Here is a 21,828-nt window from a genome sequence, read left to right as displayed (position 1 = left end):
TTCCCTAAGCAAGCTCATTTCATTGCTTGCTCCAGATTACCCTTGGCTAAAAAACTGGTGAGAATGTTCATCAAGCATATCTATAGACTGCATGGAGTGCCTTGCCGAGTCATTTCCAACCGGGGAGCCCAATTCACAGCAAAGTTCTGGAAGGAGTTCCTACGATCCATTGGCTCCTCTCAAGGACTGAGCTCGGCTTTTCATCTGAGCACGAACGGAGCCATGGAACGAGTGAACACAATAGTGGAGCAGTACCTGAAATGCTATGTGGATTATCAACAAGACAACTGGTGCTGCTGTTCACGGAAGTAACGTACAACAATATGGTCCACAGTAGCACCGGGCTAATCCCTTTCCAAATCACTAGCAGAATGGACTTCGTGCCCATGCCTGAGTTACCCAGACAGCTTCCATCCTCAATGACCCTAACTGAAAGGATAGACTCATTAAAACAATGATGGGAAAATACCAAACGAGCCCTCACCCAAGCTTCAGAGAAATACAAATGGCAGGCAGACAAACATCGATCTTTTCAAGCTCTCTTTAAAGTGGGAGACCGGGTCAATCTATCCACTAAGTATCTTAGGCTAAGATTGCCTACCAAGAAAGTAGGTCCAAAATTCCTAGGACCGTTCCCCATAGTGAAAATAATAAGTCCAGTAACTGTACAGTTTAACTTTCCCTGCTTGTTAGGGAAAGTGCATCCGGTGTTTTATAGCAGCTTGCTGAAACTAGCACTTAGCTCACAGATAAGACCAAAATATTAACCAGCTCCCAGGCCAATTGTAGTACAAGAGGAAACACATTATGAAGTGAAGATAATATTGGACTCTAGAATGCACAGGTTATTCATTGGAAGGGGTACCCTTTGTCTGAAGCCACTTGGGTGAAAAGCTGGGATGTGAAAGCAGATAGATTGGTGAAGCGGTTTCACAAAAAAATTCTCTGATAAGCCAAAGGGGCCCCCTGGGGGGAAGAGGTGGTTAGAGAGTTTAGACCCTTGTATCTAACCCTGTCACTTAACTCCCTGTCATGTCAAATAATGTCTAGTTCAACTGATACCCAAAAGCTAACATGTATAGATCAGGTTATTGAATGAGCCACTAGCAGAAACTTGGTAGGATATGTAGGCTGGATTAGGAATTTGGGGGGGGGGAGGGGGAGGCTATGGTTATGGTAGTGGGAAACTTCTTTCAGAAAGCTGTATGAACTTAATATAATTAGGCATGTACCTATCTGTCAAACTCTGACCAACATCGATGACTAAAAACTACTCCAGTGAGACTTACTTATCTGACTTATATAGGGTGGGCAACTCATGGTCTCCAATCTTTTTCTATATTAGAGGACCCTCACCTCCACATTTTCAAAATGTATTGATAAATCACAGACCATCATTGCTATTTCTGATTTGTTTGTTGTGAGAAAAACAAAATTACATGAACATGGATGACATCAGGGACAATATTTTATATGCTTAAAAGTTTTTCCCCCTGAATCTCTTACCCTAATGTATTACATCAGATAATGGAACAAAAATTGAGAATGGTATTATCAAATATAGCATTGTTGAATTATCCTACTATTATCTGAATTGTTTAATAATTTGATACCATATACTGAAAATGTTATCTCAGTGTGACGTGAATGTAGCAGCTTAATATTCCTGGGCAAATGTTTGTGGCACATGGTAGTAACCATTTTTATTCTCTTCAAAAGTCATTTGGATTCAGTAATAAATCTACTGAATATTGTTTCAAATTGTTCCTCTTTTTGTGTGAAAAAGAAATATCATCTGCAGAGATCTTTATCTCAGGGGTCTGTCAAGAAGTAGAGTGTCTGGAATTGCGGTCTTACCTTTCTAATGATTTGTATCCCTAGCTGTCTTTCAGCAATTTCTAGGAGAGGATTCTTGCAGCTAGAATAAAGCATCCTTTCTTGTATACTGCACATATAACCAGGCATAGAGTAGATAAAAACTGCAAAGTATTTCAAGTAGTGATTTGTTATTCCATTTTTAAAAATTCAGCTTGTAAATCTCTATCATAAGATTAGAAAATGCTAAGTAGCCAAACTCAAAACAGGTAGCAGACACCATCTTTTTCAAGGTCTTTCTCTTTTTTTCTTTTCTTTTTTCTTTCTCATCTTGTAATGAATGACTCTGGGTGGCTTCCAGCATTAAAATATTAAAATCCTAACAAATAAATGTCTTAGAATTGAAATCCCAAAAGATAAAATATAATTAAAAGATGGGATGAGTATATCAATATTTTGAGGCTTGCAATTTGACTGGAGCTAAATGAAGCTGTAGATAGGGCAAAATGAAACCTGTATAGAAGCAAAATATATCCAGGTAGCCTGCGGCAGTGCAACTTGTGGAATCCAGGCAGGTTCAGGACTCCAACAAGTGACAGGACCGTGCCTGCTTTTGAGAGGGGCTGGGGATCAGCAGTGAAAGGGAGAGGCCGACCCAGGACTTCTCCATTTGGTAGACAAGGGCTCTGGTACCCAAGGCCACGCAGGAGGCGAGCATGGGCAGCACAGAGCTCTCAGGTATGGCACCAAAGGAGCATGTTGTAGCTGTGATTGTAAGTACGAATGATCTCTGTGATGCTCCAAATTACATAACTTTGGGACCCAGACACAAGTACTTTTGGCGGGAATGTTGTAATTCAAGGATTCATAATTCAAGTTTACCTGTACAGAATTTTGGGCTGGAAGCTCAAAAGATATTTCACAGCAGGAGTAGACATGCACATCAATCTTGCTGGCACCTTCTGAAGAATCTTTACCTTGGGTCTGCTTAGTAGCTATGTGCTTCTGTTGTAGTACTTCTGAGTTAAGGAACGGGATCATGTGGCTATCATGCAGGCCAGGGAAAGACATAGCTTCTTATTCTTTTTCCTAAGCCAGGAGTGGGGAATGATGGCCCTTTTTTGACTTGTGGACTTAAATTCCCAGAATTCTTGGGACTTCAATTCTGGAGTTGAAGTCTACAAGTCATAAAGGGACCATGATTCTCCACCTCTGTCCAAAGCAGTAAGGTAGTGCAGGTTGCTGTTATCAGAAAACACATCTGTTACACTGGTGCAAATTACTGGCTCAAAGACCTAGCCAAAAAACTTCTAATCACTTAGTTGTCCATCTACCATATTTTTTGGAGCATAAGACATTCTGGAGTATACGACCCACCTTAGATTTTGAGAAGGAAAACAAGAAAAAAAATCTGCTTCTGCCTACCAGCATCCATCAGTATGTATCTGGCTAGTGATCTTGCAGCAAACAGCAAGGTCAGCTTCAGCACATTATCGCAGCCTGATTCAGCATGAGCAGGTGATTGACAGGTGGATCAGCCTTCCGGAATACCCCCAATCAGCTGTTTCAGAATGTTCCAGGGATTGCCACAGACCATTGCGGTCTCTGTACCTTGCGTTTTCAACCTCCAAACGTTCTGTTTCAGATCTATTCAAGGCTGCGGGGATCGCCACAGCACATCGTTGCTGATCACTGCCTCCGCACATTGCATTTTCGGCCTCTACGCATCACGTTTTCGGCCTATGCACACCCCATTTTTTGCCTCTGTGCGTCACGTTTTCGGGCAGTTTCAGTTGGTGGAGATCGCCACACATCCCGATCCCACTGCCTGGAACTGCCCAAATAAGTAACGCACAGAGCACAAAAATGGGGTGTGTGGAGGCCGAAAATGTGATGTGTGGAAGTGGCAATTGGCGGCTATGTGCTGTGGCAATCTCCACAGCCTGGAACGGGTCTAAAATGGAGCATTCAGAGGCTGAAAATGTGATGCATGGAGGCCAAAAACGCGAGGCACAGAGGCCAAAAGCGCGAGACATGGAGGCAGTGATGGCCTGTGGCAATCCCTGCAGCCAGGAACAGATCTAAACCGCGATGTGCAGAGGCTGAAAATGGCCAGCAGGTGTGCGGGGCTACATTTGGTGTATAAGATGGACCCAAATTTTCACCTTCTTTTTTTTGGGGGGGGGGGTGCATCTTATACTCTGAAAAATAAGGTACATGATAGCCTGAAAGTATTTACTTACCTATGAATTCTAAGTAGTCTCCTTCATGTGAATGCTTGTAGAGGAAGAAATGGTATCGTGCAGAATTCTTAGGAATTCGTCTTGGCAAGTCCTTTAATTCAGTTGGAAGTATACTGGCCAGGACAATAATTTCATTCTTCATATCAATTTGCTGTGAACATATATAATACTAATGATTATTTAAAAAGTATACAATATATCAGGGGTGTTCAACCTTGGAAATGTTGCCTGGGAATTCTGGGAGTTGAAGTCTACAAGTTTTAAAGCTGCTAATGTTGAATACCCCTACATTCTTGTTGAATGAAATTTAAAATAATGAGGCATGGAATTCAAACTTTCACTCTGCTGACGAGGGTGGTTGGATCCAAAGGAAGGTTTAAAGTAGAATGAAGCATGAACATTTTTTTTGTTGCTTTTTCCATCTTTATTGTGTTTTCCCTCATGTTTGGAAGATTCTCAGCCAACAGAAACAGATTTTGATGTCAAGCTTTGTGGATATTAACTTCTATAAAAATAAAAAAAACCACTCTCTAATGAATCAAATACTCTTTTTGTACTGGATATAATACTTAATTGTAACTATTATTTTAATTTCAGAATAACAGATTTGGAAGGGATCTTAGAGGTCTTCTAGTCCTCTAGTCTGCTCTGGCAGGAGACCCTTTACCATTCCAGAGAAGTAACTGTCCAGTCTTTCCTTAAAAGTCTCTAGTGATGAAGCACCCACAATTTTTGACCCATTCCACTGGTTAATTTTTCTTACTGTTAGGAAATTTCTCCTTAATTCTAAATTGCTTCTCACCGTGATAATTTCTATCCATTGTTTTTTGTCTTGCCTTTTGGTGCTTTGGAAAACATGTTGACCCCTATTTTTTGTGCAGCCCCTCAAATATTGGAGAACTGCTATGATTTCACCTCTAGTCTTTATTTTCATTAGACTAGACTAGGGATGTCAAACTTGATTTCATTGAGGGGCACATGATGGTTGTCTTTGACTTCAGGGGGCCAGGGTAGGCATGGCCAACTTGACCTCACTCATTTCGGGGGTGCCTATGTTGGCCTGAGTGCACTGAAAGCGAAAATGGGCTCCCGAGCTCCATTTTTGGCCTCGACAGCTTCCGGTAATCTACTGCGAGTGAAAACAGAGCTCCATTTTTGCTGGCGGAGGCACTGTAGGCTTGTCCTTCGCTGGTTCCAGGTCGGTCCCATGGGCCAGATCTAAATACCCCTGGTGTTTGACACTCCTGGACTAGACATACCCAATTCCTACAACTGATCTTCATGTTTTAGCCTCTGGCCATCTTTGTTGGTCTATTATGTACTACTTCTAGAGCCTCAACATTTTTTTTTAATGATTAATACACACTTAAATAATAAGACGTTAAGCGGAATTGGTTTTCTTTCATTGGAGTACAATGTCTGTGTTCTGTATTGATCTTATAATTCAATATGCAATGCTGATAAATGTATTCTGTTTAAGGAATTAATTTATCTTACCAACTGTACATAATTAAGCTCTTTGCTTTTCAATTTTTTTAGTGCCTGAAGGCCATCCTGAGCTACTGGAAATGCAACTTCTTGCAAAGTTTGATGTTTAGTTTCAACACTGACTTCAGTTTGTACCTGGAACACAAAATTTAAAACAGATTAAAGAAAGGCAATTGCCTAATGCATATTTGTGCTTCATCCAAAGCATGAGAGAAGAAATTAGGATCCTCAATTATAGTCATAATTTTGAATGGTATGTTCTTTCTATCCGCTTTATGTTTGAAAGAATCCTCTTTTTTTAAAAAAAAAGTCACTAAACTGGATCGCAAAAGAAGAGGGGGGCTTGCTTCTATTCAAAGAACATTTGATCAGAAATAAATCTTATTTAATGAAAGGAAACACAAAGAGTTTAACAGTTAAGAAAAAATATTTCAGGCTGTAGGAAATTTGACATTTGCTTTAAATCTTCTAAAAAGAGTTTGGCTTCCATACCAAAATGCAATACCTCACTAATCTTGATTTGTTGAAGTTCTTCTTCAGCTGTTGTCAGAGGAGCAGGGGATGACTGAATCATCAAATATTTATGATAACCATTTAATGAAACATCATCCTGAAAAAAGAGAGCCATCAGTTTTGCATGACTGGTAATTTCCAATTGCAATATTTTCTTCTGAAGCAGTTCAGTTCAGAATCATATTGCTTTACAGTTAATTAAAGATGCAATCCTACAGCCCTTACAACTATGTTTCCAGATCACCAAATTCAGAAATGCTCCAGTCTCAGAGGAGCAAGTATCTTACATTCTTTCTCGGAATACAAAAACAGCTTTACTAATGTTTAACATTTAAAAGGCAATGTGGCAAGGAAGGAAATAAGGAAAACTCAAATTGTCCTGAGATAAAACAAACCAAGAAACAAACAACAAAATACTCCCCAAACAAAAATATTTCAACCACTTTAAGTTTCCCTGCTCCTCCCCAAAATATCAAATTAACACATGAAAATACAACTGATTTCTACTTAGATTATCACTTACAAATAAATGGCTATGTTAGCTTCTATAGAATGCATACCTTATTTGTTCCAAATACTTCATCTTTAATATGTCCACCTCCAAATTCTTTCTTTAAAGTTGCCCGAGTAGCTGCATATAACATTTTTTGTCGAACCTGATTGGTCATAAAAGGGATAAATTTGGATTTTTAAAAATTGAATTAAATGAAAATTAAATGCTAAAACCACTTTTCATATAGATTTACAATTCTTCCATCCTTCTATTCTTACAGAATTGTTTACTTTTTAAAATTGTTATTTAAATTTTCCTTTTTATTATTACATTATTATTATATGATAAAGGTACAAAATTATTGCAAATTATGATAATAGGAAGAAAGACATAATAGCAAAATGTTAACTTGAGCTAGGTGCAAACATGAACAACTAAATTACTGATTTATCAAAAAGTATAATTTATCATTTATAAAACAACATTATTGACGTTATATTACTCCCAACAAAGGTTTAAAACTTTGGGTACAATATCCACTACCTCCTAAATACATTATTCATTAAAATAGATAGGCAATGTGATTCAATATTCTTTAGCTACTGATCTTGCTGGAAATTATAATGCAAAATGTCTGGAACACAACAATCCCAGATGGAAAATTTCATATTCTCACACTTGAAACAAGTCTCTGCAATTCTATGGAAAATGGGAGGGAAGGGAGAGATGCTGCCTGGGAAATGGTCAGTTAAGAGACAACATAACCCACTGCTGCATAATAGGCCAAGAAAGAGGCTAATAAGAGACCCCTTCCAGTTTTCAGACTGTATGAGAGACAGCAGGAGATTTATACTTTCAGACTTGCAAGATTCTGTTAACATAACCTTAGGATAAAGTAGAATTAGTTCATCTGTCTGGTCTACCTGGGAGGGCTGAAAGTCGCTCATAGGTCAGATGGATGGGCTCCTCATAATGTAAGAATAAGAATCAATGTTCTTCACAAATTGATGAATTATTAGTTACAGAATTCAGTGGCACTGCCGATGCTGACAACAGCACTTCAGAATTATAGTCCAAAACATCTGGAGGGATATCAGAATGCCAGGCCTAGTAAAACAAATATTATAACAAATTCACATGAACAGATTTTATTTTTGTTTCAATTGATGCTATCCTTTCCAATGGGTCCCTGTTAGCCAAGAAAGATATGATTTAGGGGTGAGCAGGTGGAAGACAAGCACATGGATCTGTGAACTATGGGAATGATCAAATAATAATTTGAAGTAAAAGATGTATTTAAAAGAATTTAATGTATGGTTTATGTATTACATACAGGAGAATGATCTGGTGACCATGCAATAAAGATCCATTCATATCCTTGAGCATTCTGAGAATCTAATCTGTACAGGAGATAACATGGTTGTCTGTCTTCAAGCAGAGGGAGAATAAAAGAATCATAATCCTTTTCTCAGGTTGAACCAGGTTGTTTAGCACATCCCACAACAAGCTGCTCTGTAAAAATACATTAAACATGAATGACAAACTATTAATGATAGCAACATTTATAGTGAAGCGGTAGAAGTGATGTGCCAGTGCCTAGAGGCTGTCAGGGTCTGGATGGGAGCGAACAAGCTTGCACTCAATCCTGACAAAACTGAGTGGCTATTGATGCTCCCTCCCAAGGATGGTTCAGCTATTCCATCTCTTAGCCTGGGGAGTGAAATTATACGCCCCTCAGAGAGGGTTCGCAATTTGGGAGTCCTCCTGGATCCGCAGCTGACACTAGAACATCATTTGTCAGTTATGACCAGGGGGGCCTTTGCCCAGGTTCGCCTGGTGCACCAATTGCGACCCTATCTGGACCGGGAGGCCCTTCGGATAGTCACTCACGCCCTCATCACCTCAAGACTGGATTACTGCCTCTACATGGGGCTGCTCCTGAAGAGTGTTCAAAGACTTCAGCTAGTCCAGAATGCAGCCACGCGAGTGATTGTGGGTGCACGTAGGTACACCCACGTTATACCTATCCTCCGCAAGCTGCACTGGCTTCCCATTGGTCTCCAGACACGCTTCAAGGTGCTATTGTTACTTTTAAAGCCCTACATGGTATCGGACCTGGCTATCTGAGAGACCGCCTCCTGCCAGTTACCTCCCAGAGACCTATTAGATCGCACAGACTAGGCCTCCTCCGGATTCCATCTGCCGGCCAATGTCAGCTGGCGACCCCCCGGGGGAGGGCCTTCTCTGTGGCTGCTCCGGCCCTATGGAACGATCTCCCCATTGAGATCCAGACCCTCACTACCCTTCCGGCCTTCCGCAAAGCGACCAAGACCTGGCTGTTCCGGCAGGCCTGGGGCTGTTGAATTATCCAGCCCCATCTTATGTTATGATTGTTGTTGAATTTTTAACTGTTGTTTTTTTTTAATTATTTTTTATATCCCCCTTTCCCTTCTTATTTGTAAGCCGCCCTGAATCTTCCGAGAGTGGGCGGCATACAAGTTAGTTAAATAAATAAATAAATAATAAATAAATAAATAAATAAATAAATAAATTAAAGAAACATATTTATGTTTCCCAGAAGACTACTTAAAGATCTACTGTAGAGTTGGCATCTATCATTTCCAACATGTCCAAAAGGCATCAGGCCAGGAAAAATATCCAGGAGTCATGCTGAATTCATTAAAACCAAAATATGCTATTAAAAATTCCTTACAAAAGGCAATTAAAGTAGATAAGAGACTTCCATTTCTAGCCCTTTTTGAAATGGGACAATAAGCCAACAGAAAAGATTTAAGAGAATGTATAGTTTAGAATTGTGGCTATATTGGAATGAAATGCTATTAACAGCCATGACTTACAATTAGCCTAACTGACTTTACTCAACCAACTGCACCATGAACTACTTATACACCTTAAACTAAAATATGGTTGGTTATTAATGTATCATATGAACAGCTATTTTATTGCCTTGGAAATAAAATTACAGAAGACACCGGGACTATGGTTTTTATTAATTACTAAATATACAATATAATTAATTATATTGTTATGCAGTCTTTTATTACTTTATAAGTAACTCAAGACAGTGAACATACATAATTCCCCTTCCTCATCATATTTTCACTACTACAACAACCCTGTGAAATGGGGTCAGCTGAGAGAAAGTGGCTGGCCCAAAACACTAGCAGTCTAGGGCACAACTAGAAGTCTTAGGCTCCTGGTGTTTAGGCTACTACTTTAATCATTACACCAAACTGGCTCTTCTTCTTTTTCTGGTTCTGCTCTCCTCCTTTCACTCTCTTTGTAGATAACAATTCACTTAATATTAAAATAAGATGCAAGTTTTTAAATCTGTAGTCTAGATTGAAAAGTTAAAAAATGCAGTAGAAAATCTAAATACTATTGCTAAAAAGCAACATAGATCAGGAATTTTCAAAGTAGTTCAAGATATGGAACCTGCTAGTTTGGATCAAGAGTTCTGAGATATTTTTTAAAAAAACTAGTGACAGAAGATTAATTTTGTTCAAGACCCTTTCTTGCTTTTTTTTGCCCTTAGTCTTTAATGAAATCTCTTGTGAAATTTAGTATTCTGTAGAACAGGGGTACCCAACCCCCAGGCTTTCGCCCAGAACTGGGCTATGCAAATGGTGGGTGCTTATGCATGCACTGTTCCACTTGAGTGAGTGGTGGACTCAAGGGCACTTGCATGCGCCCACCTCCATTTGCATGGATGGTGGGCACTCATGCATGAAGCTCCATTTGTGCTAGCAGCAGGTGCTCACACAAATGGAGCTGTGTGTGCTCCCATGTGCATCTGCTGCTCGCATGGAAATTGGAAAAGTTGGGGACTGCTGCTGTGGAAGATAGTTTGAAAAATCCTGATGCAAGTCTGTCACTAATGATAAAATCATAGGGTTCAAACGGAGCTTAGAAGTCTTCCACTCCACCTTTCATCAGCTGGACCTTATCACCAGGAGTCAAGCCTGACTTAAGCAAAACATCATCTAGGACAGTGATGGCGAACCTATGACACGCGTGTCAGTGCTGACACGCGTAGCCATTTCGGGTGACACGCACATGCTCCCCAAACTTGTTTCAGCGGCAGCTCTCAGCCTGGGCGGCAGCGTCACGCAGGCTGTGGAAGGAGGAGGAGGAGGAGGGAACCAACCAAAGAGAGGCTTTTACCGGGTCTGCGCCCCACAGCCAGGACCGTCCTTGCGCCTCAAGCCGCGTTTCTTCCTGCAAAGCCCTTCGGGCATCCCGAGAGTTCCGCTTGACACCAGAAGGGCTTTGCAGGAAGAAACGCGGCTTGAGGCGCCAGGACGGTCCTGGCTGTGGGGCGCAGACTCGGTAAAAGCCTCTCTTTGGTTCCCTCCTCCTCCTCCTCCTTCCACAGCCTGCGTGACGCTGCCGCCCAGGCTGAGAGCTGCCACTGCCGCTGCCGCACAACTGAGGGAGGGAGAGGGAAAGCAGAGGTAGCCTCAAATTCCACCGTTGGGACAGGGGAAAGGGCTTGTCCTCAAGAGTGGGGGGGGGATAGAGGTGGGAAGAAGGGGCCCGGCCTGTCCCCAGCGCCCCCCACAGACGGATTACGGATCGAACGCTTCTCTCTCTGCAGCCTTTTTCTGCAAGTCCCAGCTACTCAGCGGGGCGTCATCATTTCCGGGGGGTTGCAGTTTTCCAGCTCAGATATCAGGATCCGCCGGGATTAAGTGGGAGAAAACGCCGCTGGCCGAGCGGAACAAACATATCCAAAGGTTAATCTTATTTTATGAAAACACAACTTCCAAAAGTCGATCGTGGCCTCCGTCAAGAAGCTCTTCCCCCACCCCCCACCCATTCTGGGGTCTTGGTGTCCCTCGGCTAAGATCCACCCCGGAAAGCAGAACGGGGGCAGCCCTCCTGTAATTCTGGCTGGGTTAAAGAGCAGGGATGGAGGAGCCCTATCACACCTTCATTCAAAGGGTGGGGAGGGGGAGGCCCGATAAAGTCCCTCCCTTGGGGTGTCTGAAGTCCCAGCTGAAGCAGCCGAAGGAAAAAGGATAAGCATCCGTCGCTGCCCAATGGCGCTTGGGGTAACCCTGCTGGGCAGAGCCAGTCGAGGCTCATCCTGCAAATGAGGGTTTCCTTTGGGGAGGGCCAGGTGGTTTCAAGCACCCCAAACAGCCACCCTCTCTCTCTCCGTCCCCCTTCCTTTGCTCCTGGGGCTGCGGAACTTTCCATGGGCTCAACAGTAATTGAGTAAAATTCTAAGCCACTGCAGTAGCTGCTTTTTGGTTTTATTTTTTTTAATATTTATCAGTCTCTCTTTTAGTTGAAGAGTTGAAGTCCACAAGGCTTAAAGCTGTCAGGTTTGAAGACCCCTGGGGTTTTTTTCCTAAAGGGTTAGGGGTGCAAGGGTCTTGTAACTTGACAGCTTTAAGACTTGCACGCTTCAATGCCAGAGTTTCTGAGCCAACATTTTGGTTGCTAAGCAGGACCGTTGGTAAGTGATACTGATAATAATATCAAGGGCAACATACGAAATCGACTGATGAACAAAGAAGTTACTAAGCAGCTATGTTAAATAATTTGTTTTTGGTTTATTAAATACAATTATATTGCAATTATATATTTTTGTAGTTTAAACTATAAATTGCGCAAAATTATGTTTTTGTCGAAGTGACACACAACGCGAGTTATGCTCGATTTTTTGCCGATTTTTGACACACCACGCCAAAAAGGTTGCCCATCACTGATCTAGGACATAGGCAATTTCTATTGACAAGCACTGCCTTGTTCCAAGGACTCAGAAACAATACATTTGTCCATCACTTTACTGATTTTCCCTTATTCATCTAGGCAAAACTGTGAGAAAGTATCAGAAAAGGAAATGATACATACCATTTTCAATAACTATTTTTAAAAACCTGTATTGGCCATTCCTAGCTCTGGCAAAGGTTTCTTTGACTTCTTCACTAGCTGAAAGACAAAACAAAGAAAAAGAACAATGGATTTCATTCTGGTTTATATCTAACCATTTCGCAATAGCACTTAGACTTATATACCGTTTCACAGTGCTTTTACAGCCCTCTCTAAGTGGTTTACAGAGTCAGCCTCTTGCCCCCAACAATCTGGGTCCTCATTTTACCCACCTCAGAAAGATGGAGGGCTGAGTCAACCTTGAGCCTGGTGAGATTTGAACTGCCAAATTGCAGGCAGGTGGTAGGCAGCAGAAATAGCCGGCAGTACTGCACTCTAACCACTGGGCCAATGTGGCTGTACATCAGTTTTTACTACATCAGTTATGACTGAAACATATGTTCACATGACCAGCATTGTTAGATATTTAATATCACAAATGACCCATTTACCTCATAAATACAAAAATAAATAAACTAGCATGATTAGAAATTTCATTTTATGTTGTATAATTTACCTGTACATGTAATAAATCAAATCCACAAAGTAAATTACATTTAAATAAGCTGCATATGCCTTCAGCTGTTGGTATTGACAATAAGTCAGCATAGCAAGGCAAAAACACATTTTCCTACAGAAATTAGCATAGAAAGAGTCACATAAATGCTAAGTTACAATGAGGGCAACCCAATCTGATTTAGTTTCTACAGGCACATGAAAAACAATAGCAGAAGCAGTTATAGAAAGCAGCGGAAGCCTGAACACAAGTGTGGAAGAAACTCTCCTTTTCTCCAAGAAAGACAAAAAAGCAGGGAAAATAATTTATTTTTCTGGGAAGCCTATTAAAAGTCCCAAATCCTTATTCAGTTTCTAGAAGACAGCGAAAATTGTTGAATGAACTTTGGTTTGCAGATTTTTTTGCTTATCTATTTATCCGCCTGGTACATTATTTCTACTCCTCATGGTTAAAACACATTCTCCAGATGAGAGTGACAAAATGTATATTTAGGACAGAGCGTTGTTTGTCAACCCTCATTTTTCTATTCTGGTTGGAAATTTCAATTTATACATGATAACAATTCAATGGATTTCTATTTTTCCATTGTGGCTTTTCTATTCCTTTCTCATATAGCAAGAAACTTCACTAAATTCCTGCCATTGGCCTTGTCAATCTAACTGCCTTACCAGCTGTTAACTATGGTTATTGAGATTAATCCATTTTCCAATATTTGCTCACATCTTGGTTATAAAGCAGCCCCCCCCCCAAGTGGTCCATTGGGGTGGTTGGGACTATCCAAGGGGTAAATATGTGTAAGTAGTACTATTAAAGTAGTATTTGTTACATTATTTTCGTATTAAAAATGCTTGGGGTCGATGAATAATCAAAAACCGCATGAAGGGGGGTGGATGAGCTGAAGGGTTTGGGGACCTCAGCCATCAAATTGACTGTCACACAGACTCGATTCGGAAGATCCTGTAAGCTAAATTATGATTGGCTAGCTGATGCTTCAGCCTCTCCCCAGCTATTCGGATTTCAGCAAGGTTTCCCGTTGCAGGGCAATCGGACGTAAATCCCGGAGCTGAGTTTGCTTTGGATTTGCTCGCACAGAAAAAATGGGGGTAAAATTAGCATTTGCCTCGTAAGGCGCTGTAGTCAAATGCGAGGCCGCGATAGTTGAACTAAGCGTCGCGCAAAACAACCTCCATCGTTTGTGATTCCAGCACTGATCGTTTGGCTCGGGAACTTCCAAAGCAGGTGCAACTACCAAGAGGCAGAACGCAAGCCTCCCACGCCGCTCTTTCCCCTCCTCCTCCTCTCAAGCTCCTTCGCAACGTTACCTGGCGACAATGCAAAGACGGGCCTCTCTACAAGCCCTTCGCTGCATGGGGTTTCGCGTGTTTTCTATGATGCAATAACAAAATCCTTTTTTGGACGACTTTGGAACGACTCCATCATTTCATGGCTTCAACAGCCAGTGAGAACTGAGAAAAGCCTATCAGCCGGATCTCCGCTTCCCATGTCCGGAATGAAGTTGCTCACCTGGACTTCCCTTGCTCAATCAACAAAACTGAGCAATGGAGCACTCGTGTACTCAGAGGCATCCCTCGCTTTCTTCTCAAATCATAGACGTAAATTCCACAGACGGGAACCGCAAGTCTGCCTATTGGGCGAATGAATTAAATCTAAATGCCAGAAGTGGCCCCTGGCAGAACCCCCCGGTCCACGAGGGTGGGGTTAGTGGTGTCTCTTAAATCAAAAGAAGAATCCGATATCACAGATTGCCCCGAAAGAGACTGTTCTGTACTGTACCTGGGATGCCAGTCTGGTGGGACATGACTTCCACAATAGCAGCTATTCGCACTTGCAACACTGGCCAGCAGGCAAAGGGAGAGGAGACGCCACCAAGAGCCCAGACTGGCGCGGGACGCTCACGTGACGTTTTGCCATCGCTCAGTCACTCGGCTGCCTTCGCCCAGCCGGCAGCTCCTTCCGGCTGGAATTGCACCAGGAGCCCAGGGGAGCGCCGCCCTCCTCCACGCTACGCTGCATGGCAGTGCCGCTCGCTGAGGAAAAGGGAGATGCGAGACTCGTCTTGCAACATTTATGACAAGATAGCGGGCGATCTCGGACGCGCTGAGGTCCAATTCAACCCTACTAGCTTTGATTCCTGTCATCCCCAACAGTGGTCTCCAACCTTGGCAACTTTAAGACTTGTGGACTTCCGTGACCCGACAAAAGCGCGAATGTCATAAGCGCGCCGACAACACCGCGGCGCTAAAACTGCTATGTCAAAAGCGCGCCGACAACAGCGCGCCGACAGAAGCGCAATTTAATTTAAGGTAAGATTTACGGTTAGGTTTAGGGTTAGGTTTAGGGTTAGGTTTAGGGTTAGGTTTAGGGTTACGTTACAGCGCGCTTCTGTCGGCGCGCTTTTGTTGGCGCGCTTTAGGGCTAATTCGTCGCTCATTCGTCGTGCGGTTTTGTCACCGCGGTTTAAACACCGTGGTTTAGTCAGGCACGCTTTTGTTGTGCGCGCATTTGTGGTGGAACCATGGACTTCAACTCCCAGAGTTCCTCAGCCAGCTGAGGAACTCTGGGAGTTGAAGTCCACAGGTCTTAAAGTTGCCAAGGTTGGAGACCACTGATCCATCCCCAAGACCTCTTCGTAGAATTGCACCAGAGTCTTGTTTTCAACGTAATCCTAGTCTAGAACAGAGTACTCCTTCTTTACTACAACAACTGTATGTCATTTGAAAAGAAAAGAAAAAACCATCCATAGAGACATAAGAATGAGAAACTTGGTTTATGCTCTTGTCCTTGTTTGTGACCTGGCCATATTTCATCTAAGAACTTGACAAAAAGCAAATCCTATGAACACTTTGCTTAAAAGCAAAAAACTTTGAATTCAGCCCCACAATATTCCTTTTAGAATAATCAATTGGCTAGTTCTTAAGGTGTTACAGGACTGTGTTTTTACTGTAACTATTGTAACTATAACTAGAGGCATTTGAATGGCACCAAGACTTATTATTTACCTAAAGACTGTATAATGTTGACTGTAGGACCAAACACTAACCCTGAATCTCTTGGAAGGTTTTTCTTCCGGGAAAATTTGAGAGAAAGATTACAGACCTGACAATCTGTATGAAATAGCCTGAGTCAGTTATATATTCACTTATAAAATAATCTCACCCAGTTAATAAGACTGCAGTCATAAGATTTACTCACAAGTATAGCTTTCAAAATTGTACACTAAAAAAGGCAAAGAAGCCCTCAAGTGGAACATAAGGTTGTTTGATGTGATGTATGGTGAATCATATATACAGTTCATGCTAATAGTCAAATAGGAGTAGCCAAGCAACACAGAAACCAGAACTAGGATGTTATCTTAACTCTCTCAAGAATGTGCAGTTCTATGCCTGAATAAAGCTGATGCAACTTCAGAAACTGGTTGCTGTAATAATTTGTTTTGCTTTCCCTCTCTATTACTTACCTTTTTGAATTAGTATCATGCAGATTCAGTTGGGAGCCTGCAAATGGCTGATTCAAATTTTGGGGCATTAATTGCAGATGCAATCAATTTTAATTCTAAATAATTCTACCTCATCAGAGATGTTTTAATGTATTGAGACAATGTAATTATAATTGCTTCAGAGAAGACATGAAAAGTGTTCCAATCTGCTGGACAAGTAATATCACAATACAATGATATCATGCAAATAATACAAATTACAGAATGTGTCATCATCATGGCTTAAACAGATTACCTATGACTCCAAATTTTTAAAAAAGTTTTTCCCTAGATTGCTTCAGCCATATTTTAGACAATCTTGGTTTCATGTACTGAATATAATCTGTTTTAAAGATGATATCACTCTTGCCTATGGGAAGTTGGTAGGCATAGGCATATGCTGCTTTTATGGTAATAGAAAATCAAGTTACAGAATTTTCAATTAGTTTCAATTAAACTGCTTATGGGATTTTAAAATTAAGTTCTCTCATAAGGAACCTTAATGCAATTAATTAAAAAATAAGAAAAACATTTATTTAGCAATGGAAGACTGGGGACATTCCATCCTGTTGCACAGAAGGGATGGAGTGATGGTTGAAACCCTTGCATGACTATAAGCAAAATGTTGTAACTAAGATAAAGAACCCTGTCCAACTGGGGACAGCAACGGCAAAGGTACTGATTACCAAAAACATGTGGTTTCTTCAAGATTTCTTGATTTTGAAGCACACATCAGGTTCCACTAACTTCTGAAGCCTGAAGAAAGAACTTTTAAGATCTTCCAAAAGGCCAATTGTGTTGGGTCCATCTTATCCTCAGGAGAGACTAGTTTACAAAGCAGGTGCTATAATAGAGAAAACTTGTTTTTTAGGTCCATAAAATGATAAATGGAACATGTCCACTTTGCTAGAATCTGATTGGACAGGCATAAGCATCAGAGACAGGCAGTGCCCCAAATATCCTGCCCAATGCCAGGCATGGCTTTATTGGCAACACCTTGAATTGTATCTGGAAACCTGCTTGGAAATCAGTGCAGCTCATGTACCAGAAGTATTGTATGATGCATATAAAACTCACTGCCATTGTATTCTGGAGCAGCAATAGATTCTCAACACTACTCAATGGGAACCCCATGTACACCATATTGCAATAGTCCAACTGAGAAGTGATTAAGGCCTGAGCTTCCCAATTCAGGAACAGGAGCAACTGGTGCACAAAAGGAATTCTGCAAATGTGTTCTTGGTCATCAGCTTCTTGAGCAGGAGTTATTACTCTAGAAAAAAACAAAAATTATGTATCAACTTGATCTGGGGGAATAGCATACTGTCAATAATTAACAATGGAAGCTCTCCACATTTGTCAGGAAAGTAAAACCCACAGCCACACGATCTTGCTAGAACTTTGATGTCATCTGTTCTTTTTCATCCAGAGCTTCAACCAGACTCCCACTGGGAAGGAACAGCATTATTTAGGTGGTGAGGACAGAAATACTGTATGTAAGTAGCATACTTTTGAGAATGGCCTCATTCTATGGCTTTATATAGATGTTAAATAGACATGGGGAGAAATCAAATCTTATGGTTCCCTGAAGTTGGACCTAAGGCTAAGCTCTTCCCTGCTCTTAAGAGATCAAGGAGGGCTCAAGGACAGAGACATTAACAGAGACTTGACAGAAATTTCAAAGATTCAGGGTGTTTTCTCTCCCCACGGGAGGGAAAAGACATGTGTCCCAAGGCCATTATAAAAAATTAATGAGAAAGCACAGGTAGTCCTCACTTACAATAATTGAGCACAAACTTTACATTGCTAAGGGAAACATTTTTAAAGTGAGTTTTGCCCCATTTTATGACTTTTCTTGCTACAGTTGTTGCTAAATACTAGCTGACAATTGGGGCTTCCTGGGCGGGACCTTGCTGATGGTAGAAGCTTAATAGAGCTGCTCCCAGGTTTCTGGTCGCGTTATCTGCCTAGACATCTGGCAGATACCTCACTCTTCAGGCAAAGAAGAGGGGGAGAGAGATCCAGCTGGCAAGTGCTTTTCTTTTGAACTTTGCAGCTTTTTTGTCTGTGAAGAGAAGGGGGGCCAGCCGAGGCTGAATCATCATCTCCGTGCCGGAAATCCTTAGCTGTTTCTTCACAGCTCAAAGTAAGATCCCTCCACTTAGGACAATATTTGAACTATTTATCTGATTTTAATACAAGCAGAGTCCGTATCTGAGAACCTTATCTGCTTTTTTTTAAAAATCCTAGCTTCATTTTTTACAAGAGCTTCCTTCGTGTACTTGTTTTTTTTTTTTAAAGGCTCCTAAAATGGCGATTGTGCATTCTCCGTAACAATGCCACATTCCTAATTCTTCTGCAAAGAACAGTGATAAAAGTTCAAAGGGAGGAACAGCCGGCCAGCAGTTTCTTACTAATTAGTTTCACTTCTCTGAAGAGTTTACAAGACTTTCCTCTTATCAACTTTGCTAATATATATTTCTGATATAGAGAAGTCTAAAATGGCGCTGAATATGCCGAGCTGCTTTGTTACAATGCTTTTTTTTCTGAAACCTTTTGAAAAATCCTAAAGAACTAACAAAGGCGTGATTTAATACCCTTTTTTTTTTCCGTAAGCTGCACAGCGGGCCAGTAGAGTTTGATTAATTGCTTGAAGATAAGACTTATAATGGCATCAAAATTAAATCCTGGGCTGAAACCTCCTCCTAGAAGCACATCCCCAGTACCTGGCACAAAGTTGCAGCCTCCACCCTCTATGCCCCCTACTGGAGAGGTGCTAACGAAAGAATTTTTTGGGGAAACCTTCAGAGAATTCAGAGAGGAGATAAAGGAGATAAAGGACGAAATAAAAGAGTTTAAGGCGGACTTATATGAAAAACTTGATACTAGGATTGCCAAAATAAATGATGATATGCTGGGACTTGTAACTGTACTGACAGAACATGTTTCTGGAATTGAAGATAACCTAGAGGTTCTTAATGAAGCTAATACCAACTTGACATCCCAAACTGAGGTGGTGCAACAAAAAGTTGAAAACGCTGAAAAACAAATTATTATGATACAGTACAGGCAGATGGAGCTGGCATTAAGAGTCAGGGGGTTGCGTGAGGATAAACAGGAGAACTTGAAACAGATTTTTTCAGAGGCTTTTGATTGTCTGGTGGGAAAACTAGGGTCCAACTTTGACTGGCAGATTGATAAAGTTTATCGCGTTAATTCTTGGGTGGCAAAACAGAAGCAACTTCCCCGAGATGTAGTTATATACTTCACCACAAGAGAGTTCAGAAACATGATACTACAAGAGTCCTATAACACCAGGCTTCAAATTGGGGGCCAGGATCTGATTGTTTTGAAAGAAATACCACCTCAAATGTTAAGAGCCAGGAGAGACTATGCTTTTTTAGTGGAAGAACTCAGAAATCGTCAGATACAGTACAGATGGGATGTACCATTTGGTATTATAATTACATTTGACAAGCAAAGATATCAACTCCGTATGGAAAGCTCGTGATTTTTATCACAATATTCTGAAGGTGGGACAGTCTGCACCATCTGGATCTGTAGAAAGACCACAAGAAGGACAAGATAGACAGCAAACCACACAACTACCAGACAAGATGTACCATCTTCCCTTTCCGGAAGGGCAAGGTGTCATAGAACAAAGACCTAGCCGTATGACTACCAGACGAATGGAAAAACAAGCTAAAAGGCAACAACCGCAACAATCACCGGCTATCGAATGAGGAGTTACAGCAACAAGCTCAGAAGCCGTGGGAGGAGCTAGGCCAAAGGTTAAACAGGACCATGCAGGAGGCTCTAAAAAAGCTTCAGATAACCAAAGATGACAACTAAGATTTTAACATAGAATGTCAATGGACTGAATTCTCCACAGAAGAGAAAGAAAATATTTCATTATCTTAAACAGTTCAAGAATGATATAATTTGTTTGCAAGAAACTCATATCAAATCAACTGATCAAAAATATTTGCTTAACGCCAAACTTGGTCAACATTTTGTGACCTCTGCTACGGAAAAGAAAAATGGTATAGTTGTATACCTAAGAAAAGACATCAAAGCTGAACTAATTGAAGCAGATCCCTTTGGAAGATATATCGCGCTAGATCTAATCTTAGAAGGGAAAAAGACATTACTTTTGGGAATTTATGCTCCTAATCAACAGCAAGATGGATTCTATAGAAATCTTCATGCTAAATTAGTACAGTGGGACTATAAGTCTTGTATACTATTGGGTGACTGGAATGGTGTGATTGATACTAAAAGAGATAAGAAGACCGCTCGTCCAAATACTAAAATGCGAGCTAAACTACCCAAACCTTTTTTTGACATGATGGACGACTTTGAATTGAGAGATATTTGGCGAGAAAGAAACGCAGAGGAATATGATTTTATCTTCTTTTCTGATAGACATCAATCCCTTTCAAGGATTGATTTTATATTAATCACTAATGATTTACTTTCTAGAGTGAAGAAGACAAAGATTGCGGCTAGGGCCCTTTCGGATCATAACCCAGTTTGGATGGAATTGGGAAGGGCAGTGCAGGCAAGAAGGTCTTGAAGGCTGAATGAAAACTTATTCAGATATGAAAAGTACATTAATGATTGTAAAAAATTGTTATCTGAATACTTTGTTTTGAATATGAATAAGGGTACACCTATGGAATTTGTATGGGATGCAAGCAAAGCGTATATGAGAGGAGTACTGATGAATATAAACAAAATACATAGACATAAACAAGGGCTAAAACGAACAGAATTGGAAGAGGAAATTAAAGGGAAAGAGTTGGAGTTAACATTGAATCCAGGCGATACAAAGGTTAAGGAAGCAATTACCATATTAAAATCTCAATTTGACATGTTGATCTCTGACCAGGTAGCCACTAGTTTATTATACGCAAAACACAACACTTTTTGTAATGCAAATAAACTGGGCAGATGGTTAGCTTATCAGATTAGGAAAAAAAGGAAAACTCGAAATGTAACCAAACTGATTTATAGAGGGAAGGAGGTGTTTCAGCAGGAGGAGATTCAAAAGGCATTTCGGGAATTTTTTACAGAATTGTATAAAGGGGATAAAATTAAGCGTTTAGATATAGACAAATACTTAGATAAAGAGAAAATACCCTTGGTTAGAGAAGAGTACAGGCAAAAGTTGAACCAACCAATAACCTTGGGGAAAATTTTGTAGGTAATTAAGCAACTAAAGTTAGGGAAAGTGCCAGGCACAGATGGCTTGACAGCGGTTTACTATAAAAATTTTCAGTTAGAAATGGTAGAACCTCTTAGAGAACTATTTAATAAAACTCAAACGGAAGGTACAGTGCCTCCATCTTGGAAGACAGCG

The 21,828-nt window shown here is 40.9% G+C and overlaps 2 protein-coding genes across 4 annotated transcripts in view; one reads left to right on the top strand and one right to left on the bottom strand.

Annotated features, from left to right (window-relative positions):
- The window catches only part of IRAK4 (interleukin 1 receptor associated kinase 4), a 45,166-nt gene extending 37,863 nt beyond the window's left edge, over positions 1 to 7,303 (top strand). For all 3 annotated transcript variants that reach the window (XM_032221774.1, XM_032221775.1, XM_032221773.1), the window contains one exon: positions 5,598 to 7,303. The gene's annotated coding sequence lies outside the window, so the exon portion shown is untranslated. The remainder of the gene's footprint in view (positions 1 to 5,597) is intronic.
- TWF1 (twinfilin actin binding protein 1) lies at positions 1,402 to 14,789 on the bottom strand. The gene is given in 8 exon segments (XM_032221839.1): positions 1,402 to 1,979; positions 4,059 to 4,209; positions 5,556 to 5,681; positions 6,031 to 6,156; positions 6,620 to 6,715; positions 7,886 to 8,064; positions 12,436 to 12,513; positions 14,765 to 14,789. Coding segments are annotated over 8 exon segments (948 nt in total). The 3' UTR covers positions 1,402 to 1,812.
- Positions 14,790 to 21,828: the final 7,039 nt, after the last annotated feature.

Source organism: Thamnophis elegans, chromosome 7, assembly GCF_009769535.1.
Source record: "Thamnophis elegans isolate rThaEle1 chromosome 7, rThaEle1.pri, whole genome shotgun sequence".
In the NCBI taxonomy this organism is placed as follows: Eukaryota; Metazoa; Chordata; class Lepidosauria; order Squamata; family Colubridae; genus Thamnophis; species Thamnophis elegans.
The sequence above is the reverse complement of the archived record's forward strand: the minus strand, read 5'-3'. Positions and strand labels throughout refer to the sequence as shown.